Source organism: Vanellus vanellus (assembly GCF_965231255.1).
Source record: "Vanellus vanellus genome assembly, contig: SUPER_30_unloc_2, whole genome shotgun sequence".
Lineage (NCBI taxonomy): Eukaryota > Metazoa > Chordata > Aves > Charadriiformes > Charadriidae > Vanellus > Vanellus vanellus.
Window position 1 is genome coordinate 31,229 of NW_028128970.1, and position 10,846 is coordinate 42,074.

A 10,846-nucleotide genomic window follows, 5' to 3' on the forward strand; every position below is an offset into this window, starting at 1 on the left:
CATCGGCCCCTCACCAGAAGTCATCCCACCAGGGCCTCACCTCCATCGATTCCTCACCAGACGTGGTTCTACCAAGGCCTCGCCTCTGTCGGAACCTCATCAGAAGTGATTGCACTGCAGGACCTCATCTTCTGCTGCTCCTCCCCAGAACTGGCCCCACCAGGACCCATCTCCATCAGCTGCTCTTCAGACAACACCCCACCAGGATCCATCTCCATCAGCTCCTCCCCAGGAGTGGACACACCAGGGCCTCATCTTCATCAGCTTTTCCCAGAAGTGGTTGCACTGCAGGATCTCATCTTCTGCTGCTCCTCCTCAGAAGCAGTCCCACCAAGACCCATCTCCATTGACTCCTCTCCAGAAGTGGTCACAAGAGGACCCATCTCCATCGGCTCCTGCCCAGAAGTGGCCCCACCAAGACGCATCTCCATCAGCTCCTCCCCAGGAGTGGTCCCACCAGGACCCGTCTCCGTTGACTCCTGCCCAGGAGTGGCCCCACCAGGACCCATCTCCATCAGCTCCTCCCCAAGAGTGGTCCCACCAGGACCCGTCTCCATCAGCTCCTCCCCAAGAGTGGTCCCACCAGGACCCGTCTCCGTTGACTCCTCCCTAGACACCACCCCACCAGGACCCCATCGCCGTTGTCCCCCCAGTCAGCAGACGCCATGGAGGCATGGCGGCAGTGTGCCCATTGGCTGGTGGCGGCACGGGTGTTGCCCGCAGGGCACCGGGCGAGCAGCCCCGGGGGGCAGGTGTGGGACCTGGCGCAGGCACTCCGGGACGGGGTGCTGCTCTGCCACCTCCTCAACGCCCTCCTGCCCCGTGCCGTGCCCGCCCGCGACATCTGTCCCCGTCCCCAGATGTCACAGGTGCGACCAGGGGAAAATGGTCACCAGGGTGGTGGAACTGCCCCAGGGTGGGGTAACTGGGAGGGTAATTGCCCCGGGGGTGCTGGTGCCAGTGGGGATGATGGTGATGGTGACAATGACAGGGGTGGTGTGAATGAGGGTGATGGCAATGGGGTGATGACGATGATGATGGGGACGATGGGGGTGATGGTGACAGTGGGGGTGATGATGATTGTGGTGATGCTGGTGCCAATGGGGATGATGATGATGACAACAATGGGGGCGATGGTGACAGTGACATTGATGGTGACAATGGCAAGGCTGGTGTGAATGAGGGTGATGGCGATGATGATGATGGCGACAATGGGGGTGACGGTGACATTGATGGTGACAATGGCAAGGCTGGTGTGAATGAGGGTGATGGCAACGGGGTGATGGCGATGATGACAGGGACTATGGGGGTGATGGTGACAGTGGGGGTGATGATGATGGTGGTGATGCTGGTGCCAATGGGGATGACGATCTCAGTGATAACAGGGTTGATGGTGACTATGACAGATGGTGAAAATGGGGATAATGGTGACGGTACCGGTTGACAATGGTGTTGACAATGGAGCTAATGATGATGGTGACTGTGACAGTGATGGCGATGACAATGATGTTGGTGATGATGGGGGTGACTGTGATGGTATCAATGGGCGTGATGTTGATGGTGACAGTGACCATGGGGGTGACAATGACCATGACCACAACAGTGGTGGGGAGGATGATGGTACTGGTGCCAGTGAGGATGACAGTGACAGTGATGGGGTTGGTGACAGTGACAACCATGATGATGGTGCCAGTGGGGGTGACAGTGACAGCACTGGTGATGTTGATGATGGGGGTGACAGTGACGACAACAACAGTGTTGGTGACACAGATGATGGAGGTGCCGGTGTCAACGGTGGTGGTGGTCACAAATGGGCGAAGGTGATGGTGCTGATGGGGATGATAGTGGTGGTGGCAGTGGGGGTGATGATGGGGGGGTGATGATGATGTTGGTGACGGTGACACGGTGCCACCACAGTTCCTGTGCCTGAGGAACATCCGCACTTTCCTGACCGCCTGCGCTGACAAATTCGGGCTCCCGAAGCATCGACTCTTCGGCGCCTTCGACCTCTTCGACGTTCAGGACTTCGGCAAGGTGGGACCCGGGCGTGCCGGGGCGGGGGATGACGGGACGACCCGGGCATCCAGTTCCTGCCCCTCCCCCCCTTCATGGCCCCCTGTCTGTCCCCAGGTGATTGACACCCTCTCGACGCTCTCCTGGACCCCCATCGCCCAGAGCAAAGGCTTCACGTGAGTGTAGGGGACCCAGAGGTCCTGTCCCCCGTCCCCAAGCGACCCAGGGGTCCGGTGTCCCCAAGAGACCCAGGGGTCCGGGCTGTGTCTTCCCCCCCTCCCCCCCCCCCCCCCCCCAGGCCCTTCCCTACCGAGGACTGCGTTGGGGACGATGACATCTACAGCGGCCTCTCTGACCTCATCGAGTGAGTGGGGCAGGGTGGGGGGTTTTAGGGAGGTACTGGGGGTGGGGGTTAGGGGGTGCCAGGGGGCAATGAAGGGGGCACTGGGGGGTTATTGGGGGGGTAGAAGGGGGTATTAGAGGGGTATTAAGGGTCATTAGGGGGGTATTTAGGGGTTATTGGGAAGTACTGGGGGGTTAGGGGGTGCTATGGGGCATAAGGGGGGCATTAGGGGGTATTGGGGGGGTCTTAAGCATCATTAGGGGAATATTTAGGGGGGTATTGGGAAGTACTGGGGGGGTGGGGGGGTGCTGGGGGGCATTGGGGGGAGTAGGGAGTATTGGGGGATATTAGGGGGGTCATTAGGGGGATATTTAGGGGGTTATTGGGAAGTACTGGGGGGTGGGGGGGTGCTGGGGGCATTGGGGGGAGTAGGGAGTATTGGGGGATATTAGGGGGGTCATTAGGGGGATATTTAGGGGGGTATTGGGAAGTACTGGGGGGGTTGGGGGGTGCTGGGGGCATTGGGGGCAGTAGGGAGTATTGGGGGATATTAGGGGGGTCATTAGGGGGATATTTAGGGGAGTATTGGGAAGTACTGGGGGGTTGGGGGGTGCTAGGGGGCATTGGGGGGTATTTAGGGGAGTATCGGGGGGCAGTAGGGGAGTATTGGGGGGAACAGGGGCACGGGGGGTATTGGGGGATATTAGGGGTGTATTAAGAGTCATTAGCGGGGTATTAACGGGTATTAGGGGGGTACCAGGTTAAACTGGGTGCGTAAGGGGTATCGAGGGGCATTTGGGGGTATTAGAGGGGTACCGGGGGGGGGGCATTAGGATATCGGGGGAGTACCGGGGGTGGTGGGGTGTATTAGAGGGGTATTGGGAGGTATTATTGGGGTATTAACGGGGTATTAGCGGGTATTGAAGGAGTACCAGGGGTGCTGGGGGAAAACCAGGGTTATTAGGGGGGTTAAATGAGTTCTTGGGTGCATAAGGGGTTAATTAGGGGTATCAAGGGGCATCCCGGGGTATTACAGAGGTATCGGCTGTATTAGGATCTCAGGGGATTACCGGAGGTGTATTAGAGGGGTATTTGGGGGTACTAACGGGGTATTAGGGGATAGTAAAGAAGTACATGGGGTATTGGGGGGTATTAGCAGGATATTAACAGGGTGTGAGGGGGTGTTTAAGGAGTACCAAGGGTATGGGGGTATTAGCAGGACATGAGGGGGTATTTGAGGAGTACCAGGGGTATTAGGGGGCATTAAGGGGGTATTAGCAGGTTATTAGGGGGTATTTAAGGAGTACCAGGGATATTGGTGGGGTATTAGCATCTTAATAGGGGGTATTTAAGGAGTACCGGGAGTATGGGGGGGTATTATTGGGGTATTAGCAGGTTATTAGGGGGTATTTAAGGAGTACCAGGGGTGTGGAGGGTATTATCGGGGTATTAGCAGGTTATTAGGGGGTATTTAAGGAGTACCAGGGGTATTGGGGGGGTATTATCGGGGTTATTGGGGGTATTTAAGGAGCACCAGGGGTATGGGGGGGTATTATCGGGGTTATTAGGGGGTATTTAAGGAGCACCAGGGGTATTGGGGGGCATTATCAGGGTATTAGCAGGTTATTAGGGGGTATTTAAGGAGCACCAGGGGTATGGGGGGGTATTGTCGGGGTATTAGCAGGTTATTAGGGGGTATTTAAGGAGCACCAGGGGTATTGGGGGGCATTATCGGGGTTATTAGGGAGTATTTAAGGAGCACCAGGGGTATGGGGGGGTTATTGGGGTATTAGCAGGTTATTAGGGGGTATTTAAGGAGTACCAGGGATATTGGTGGGGTATTAGCATCTTAATAGGGGGTATTTAAGGAGTACCGGGAGTATGGGGGGGTATTATTGGGGTATTAGCAGGTTATTAGGGGGTATTTAAGGAGTACCAGGGGTATTGGGGGGGTATTATCGGGGTTATTAGGGGGTATTTAAGGAGCACCAGGGGTATGGGGGGGTTATTGGGGTATTAGCAGGTTATTAGGGGGTATTTAAGGAGCACCAGGGGTATTGGGGGGCATTATCGGGGTATTAGCAGGTTATTAGGGGGTATTTAAGGAGTACCAGGGGTATTGGGGGGGTATTAGAGGAACACCAGGGGGTATTTGGGAGGATCTGGGAGGGGGGTATTTGGGGGGGTGGGGGGAGGGGCGGGGGGGTAGCGAGCTGTCCCCGCGCAGCGACACGGCGGAGGAGGACGATGACCTCTACGACTGCGTGGAAGCCGAAGGGGACGACGGCGATGACATCTACGAGGACCTGATGAGGGTGGAACCTCCCCCGGCTACGGTGGGTGTCCCCCTCTCCCCCGAGGGACACCCGGGTGTCCCCATCCGTCCCGTCCCCCCTCAGGGACACCGGGGTGGCTCTTGGGGACACCCGGGTGTCACTGTCCCCACAGAAGGTGGAGGTGGACCGGAGGCTCTGCTGCCTCCAGGAGTTGAGGCAGACGGAGGAGAGGTACACCGAGACCCTCGAGTCCATCTGCCAGGTGGGACGGGGACATTTGGGGACAAGGCGGGGACGTTGGGGACAAGGCGGGGACGTTGGGGACCAGGCGGGGACGTTGGGGACGTGGCGGGACGCAGGGGACGTGGGGGAGTATGGGGGGGATACTGGGGAAATGAGGACACTGGGGAGGTGGGGGGAGATGGGGGGGGACGTTGGGGAAATATGGGGAGATGGGGGGACACTGGGGAAATAAGGGGACACTGGGGACACGTGGGGATATGGGGGACATAGGGAATGTGAGGGGATGTTTGGGACAACGAGGAAATAAGGGGACATGGGGGGATATGGGGGAATGGGGGGACATGAGGGGACATGGGGGGACATGGGGGGACATGGGGGGATATGGGGGAATGGGGAGACATGGGGGGACATGGGGGGACATGAGGGGACATGGGGGGACATGGGGGGATATGGGGGAATGGGGGGACATGGGGGGACATGAGGGGACATGGGGGGACATGGGGGGATATGGGGGAATGGGGGGACATGGGGGGATATGGGGACAAGGGGGACATGAGGGGACATGGAGGGACATGGGGGGACATGGGGGGATATGGGGGAATGGGGGGACATGGGGGGACATGGGGGGACATGAGGGGACATGGGGGGACATGGGGGGATATGGGGGAATGGGGGGACATGGGGGGACATGAGGGGGCATGGGGGGACATTGGGGACATGTGGGAATATGGGGACAAGGGGGACATGAGGGGACATGGGGGGACATGAGGGGACATGGGGGGACATGCGGGGATATGGGGGAATGGGGGGACATTGGGGACATGGGGGAATATGGGGACAAGGGGGACATGGGGGGACATGGGGGGACATGAGGGGACATGGGGGGACATGGGGGAATGGGGGGACATTGGGGACATGTGGGAATATGGGGACAAGGGGGACATGAGGGGACATGGAGGGACATGAGGGGACATGGGGGGACATGGGGGGATATGGGGGAATGGGGGGACATTGGGGACATGGGGGAATATGGGGACAAGGGGGACATGGGGGGACATGGGGGGACATTGGGGACATGGGGGGATATGGGGACAAGGGGGACATGAGGGGACATGGGGGGACATGGGGGGACATGGGGGGATATGGGGGGATATGGGGGAATGGGGGGACATTGGGGACATTTGGGACATAAGGGGACATGGGGAAAAGGGGGGACATAGGGGAATATGGGGACAAAGGAGACAGGGGGACATGGGGGGACATGGGGACATTGGGGGGACATTGGGGAGACATTGGGGAAATACGGGGACATTTGGGACAGGGGGGACATTTGGGACATAAGGGGACATGGGGGACATGGAGACATTGGGGACATTGGGGACATGGGGGAATATGGGGGACGTGGGGAGATGTAGGGGGACATTGGGAGTGTGGGGACATGGGGGACCCGGACGGAGATGGCGATGACGGGGACACAGGGATGGGGACAACGAGGCACTGGGACAGGTTCCCCCAGTGTCCTCCGCACCCCCTCCCAGTGCTCCCAGTAACCCCAGTAACCCACAGCACTTCCTGCGGCCGTTGCGGCACTTCCTGCAGCCCCAAGACCTCGAGAGCATCTTCATCAACATCGAGGTGACCCCAGTAACCCCCCAGTGCTCCCAGTAACCCCTCCCACTGCTCCCAGTAATGGCCAGTAAACCATCCCACTCTTCCCAGTAACCCCCAGGGCTCCCAGTAACCCCTCCCAGTAACCCCAGGAACCCCAGTAACACCCCCCCCACCACTGGTCCCACTAACCCCCAGGACTCCCATTGCTCCCAGTAACCTCTCCCAGTTATGCCCAGTAAACTATCCCACTCCTCCCAGTAATCCCCCCTAGGGCTCCCAGTGCTCCCAGTAACCCCCCAGCATGCCCAGTGCTCCTGGTAACCCCTCCTAGTGCTCCCAGAAATGCCCAGTAACGCCTCCCAGTAATGCCCAGTAAACCATCCCACTCCTCCCAGTGACCCCCCAGGACTCCTAGTGCTCCCAGTAACCCCTCCCACTGCTCCCAGAAATGCCCAGTACCCCCTCCCAGTGCTCCCAGTACCCCCTCCCAGTGCTCCTAGTAGCCCTCCCAGTGCTCCCAGTAACCCCCCCAGCATCCCCAGTGTTCCCAGTACCCCCTCCCAGTGCTCCCGGTAACCACATCAGTGGGGCCTGGTAGGGTCTGGGGGATTTGGGGGGGGGGGAGGTGTCATGGAGGGGGGGTACCCCTCTTTGGTGGGTGACACCCCCCCCCTTTGCCCCACAGGAGCTGCTACAGCTGCACCGGCTCTTTCTGGGGGAGCTGCGGGGGGCACTGGGGGGGGCTGGGGGGGGGCGGGGGCTGCCCCCCCTCTTCCTCGCCTACAAGGAGAGGTGAGGGGCATTGGGGGGCCTGGGGGGCACTGGGGGACACAGAGGGGGACCTGGGAGGGTCCTGGGGGGCAATGAGGGGTCCTGGAGGGGTGGGGGGGGCATTGGGGGTCCTGGGGGCAATGGGGGGTTCTGGAGGGGTTGGGGGGGTATTGGGGGTCCGGGGGCAATGGGGACACAGAGGGGGACCTGGGTGGGTCCTGGGGGGCAATAGGGGGTCCTGGAGGGGTTGGGGGGGGCATTGGGGGTCCTGGGGACAATGGGGACACAGAGGGGGTCCTGGGAGAGTCCAGGGGGGTACTGGGGGGGCACTGGGGGTCCTGGGGGCAATGGGGATACAGAGGGGGTCCTGGGTGGGTCCTGGGGGGCAATGGGGGGGGCACTGGGGGTCCTGGGGGCAATGGGGACACAGAGGAGGTCCTGGGTGGGTCCTGGGGGGCAACAGGGGGTCCTGGAGGGGTCCATTGTGGGATCATTCCAGGTTTAGTGTCGACACCGATTTTCGGCTCAGTTTGGGGCAGGTTCCAGCCGCGTTTTGGGTGGATTTGAGTGAATTTGGGTGGTTTCCATCCCTGCAGGTTCCTACTCTACGGCCGCTACTGCAGTCAGGTGGAAGCTGCCGCCCGGCACCTCGACCAGCTCGCGACCAACACCGACCTCCGCATGAAGCTGCAGGTGGACGCGGACGCTTGGGGTCCCCCCCCTTGATACCGACCCCCCACCCGACCCCCCAAAATTTCCCAACTCCCTCCCCAACCCGCCCCCTCCCCCCCATCCTTTGTGGACTCGGACGCCTGGGTGCCCTCCATAGGACCCCTGCTGAGGACCCCCCCAATCCCCTTGGGGACCCTCCCTGTTGTCCCCCCCCCGAACTCCCCATGTCCCTCCATTCCCCATGTCCCCCCATTCCCCATGTCCCCCCATCCCCCTATATCCCCCCATGACCCCTCTGACTCCCCCGGTCCTCATCACCCCCATGTCCCTCCCAATCCCCATGGTCTCCCATGACCCCCTCTGACCCCCATGACCCCCCCTGACTCCCCTTCCCCCTCTGAACCCCCCCATGACCCCCGTGACCTCCCCCACGTCCCCCAGGAGTGCTCCCAACGAGCCAACAATGGGCGCTTCTCCCTACGGGACCTCCTGATGGTGCCGATGCAGCGGGTGCTCAAGTACCACCTCCTGCTCCAGGTCCGCTCACCGGGGGCACCCCTGGGTCCCTTGGGGAGGGAGGGGGGACATCTGGGTCCCTTGGGGACAAGGGGGGCCACACCTGGGTCCCTTGGGGAGGGAGGGGGACATCTGGGTCCCTTGGGGGACATCTGGGTCCTCTGGGGCACACCTAGGTCCCTTGGGGTGGGAGGGGGACACCTAGGTTCCTCATGGGACATCTAGGTCCCCTGGGGCATGTCTGGGTCCCTTGGGGACATCAAGGTCCCCTGGGACACACCTGGGTCCATCGGGGAGAGAGGGGGACAGCTGGGTGCCTCAGGGAGGGAGGGGGACATCTGGGTCACTTGGGGAGGTAGGGGGATGTCTGAGTCTGCTGGGTCCGTCAGGGGACATCTGGGTCCCCTGGAGCACTCCTGGGACCTCTGGGGTGGGAGGGGGACGTCTGGGTCTCTTAAGGGACATCTGGGTCCTCTGGGGCACTTCTGGGTCCCTTGAGGTCCCTTAGGGGACATCTAGGTCCCCTGGGGAGGGAGGGGGACGTCTGGGTCCCTTGGGGGACATCTAGGTCACCTGGGGCACACGTGGGTCCTTTGGGGTGGGAGGGGGATGTCTGGGTCCCCTGGGACACACGTGGGTCCCTTGGGAGACACTTGGGTCCCTTGGGGGACATCTAGGTCCCCTGGGGCACACGTGGGTCCTTTGGGGTGGGAGGGGGACGTCTGGATCCCTTGGGACACACTTGGGTCCCTTGGGGGACATCTAGGTCCCCTGGGGCACACGTGGGTCCTTTGGGGAAGGAGGGGGACGTCTGGGTCCCTTGGGACACACTTGGGTCCCTTGGGGGACATCTAGGTCCCCTGGGCCACACGTGGGTCCCTTGGGGTGGGAGGAGGGACACCTGCATCCCTTGGGTCACACCTGGGTCCCCTGGAGCGGTGGAGGGTCCTGGGTCCCATCAAAGGGGTATATGTGGGGTCCCTTGGTGGCCCTGGGACACCTATGTCCTTGCCAAGGGGGGACACCAGCCCTGACCCCTGTGTCGTCCCCCCCGCCCCCCCAGGAACTGGTGAAGCTGACCCCAGAACCAACCGAGAGGGAGAGGTTGCGGGTGGCCCTGGACGCCATGAGGGTGGGTGCTGGGGGGCGGTGGGTGGGGTGGGGGTCCCGGATGGGGGTCCTGAGGGGTTGGGGGGACGTGGGGAGGATCCTAGGGGGTCTTGGAGTAGTCTTGGGAGGAGGGGGGGGGGGGCATGGAGGCGTTTGGAGGGGGCCTGGGGGTCTTAGGGAGGTTTTGAAGAGCTCCTGGGGGTCTTGGAGGGGTTCTTGAGGTGGTCCTGAGGGGGTCCTGGTGTTCTTGGGGGGGTCCTGAAGGGTCTTGGGGGGATTCTGGGGGGACTTGGGGGGGGGGGGTCCTGAGGAGGTTCTGCTGCTCTTGGAGGGGTCCTGGGGGAACCTGGGGGGTTCTTGGGGGGTTCTGAGGGGGTCCTGACTTTCTTGGAGGGATCCAGGGGGGTCTTGGGGTGGTCCTGGGGGGATTTGGGGGGGGGGTCCTGAGGAGGTCCTGGGGATCTTGGAGTTGGCCTGAGAGGTCTTGGGGGGGTCTGGGGAGATCCTGTGGGGGGACTTGGGGGGTCCTGAAGAGGTCCTGGGACTCTTGGAGGGCTCCTGGGGGTCTTGGGGGTGTCCTGAGGGGGTTCTGGTGTTCTTGGGGGGGTCGTGAGGAGTCTTGGGGTGGTCCTGGGGTCACTTGGGGGTCCTGAGGAGGTTCTAGGGCTCTTGGAGGGGGTCCTGAGGAGTCTTGGGGGTTTCGGGGGGGGAGGGTGTCTTGGGGGGCTCCTGAAGGGGTCCTGGGGGTCTTGGAGGGGTCCTGGGGAGATCCTGGAGGGTCTTGGAGGGTTCTGAGGGGCTTCTGGGGGTCTTGGAGGGGTCCTGGAAGGTTTGGGGGGTGGACAGGACATAAGGGGGGGTGCTGAGGGGCTCCACTTGGGTGCTGGGGAGGTCCTGGGGGGGGGTCCTGGGGGCGTCTCAAGGGGGTCTTGGGGTACACTGGGAGGTCTGGGAGGGTCCTGGGGGAAATGGGGGTGCCTTAAGGGGAGTATTTGGGGGTTCTTTGGGGTCGGGAGGGGTATTTGAGGCTCAAGGGAGCCCGGGGGGTACTGGGGGGGGTCCCCAGGGGTATGTGGGGGTTTGGGGGTACCTGACTGGGCCCCCCCACCCCACCCCCCCACCCCACCCCCCCCCAGGACCTGGCGCAGTGCGTGAACGAGGTCAAACGGGACAACGAGACCCTGAAACAGCTCACGAGTGTCCAACTCTGCCTCCACAACATGGTGGGGACCCCCCCCCCGAACCCCCTCCGACCCCTCTCTGACCCCCCCCAACCCTCCCCTTGGACACC

General features: G+C 61.7%; 1 protein-coding gene across 1 annotated transcript; it reads left to right on the plus strand.

Moving 5' to 3' along the window:
- Nucleotides 1-384: 384 nt before the first annotated feature.
- On the plus strand, nucleotides 385-10,778 carry LOC309682635 (proto-oncogene vav-like; the record flags this gene model as incomplete). Its single annotated transcript, XM_082499724.1, has 12 exons — nucleotides 385-869; nucleotides 1,918-2,034; nucleotides 2,131-2,189; nucleotides 2,312-2,377; nucleotides 4,584-4,692; nucleotides 4,805-4,894; nucleotides 6,442-6,510; nucleotides 7,172-7,278; nucleotides 7,854-7,950; nucleotides 8,371-8,466; nucleotides 9,509-9,577; nucleotides 10,692-10,778. Coding segments are annotated over exons 1-12 (1,170 nt in total), but the record flags the coding sequence as incomplete, so codon positions are not given.
- Nucleotides 10,779-10,846: the final 68 nt, after the last annotated feature.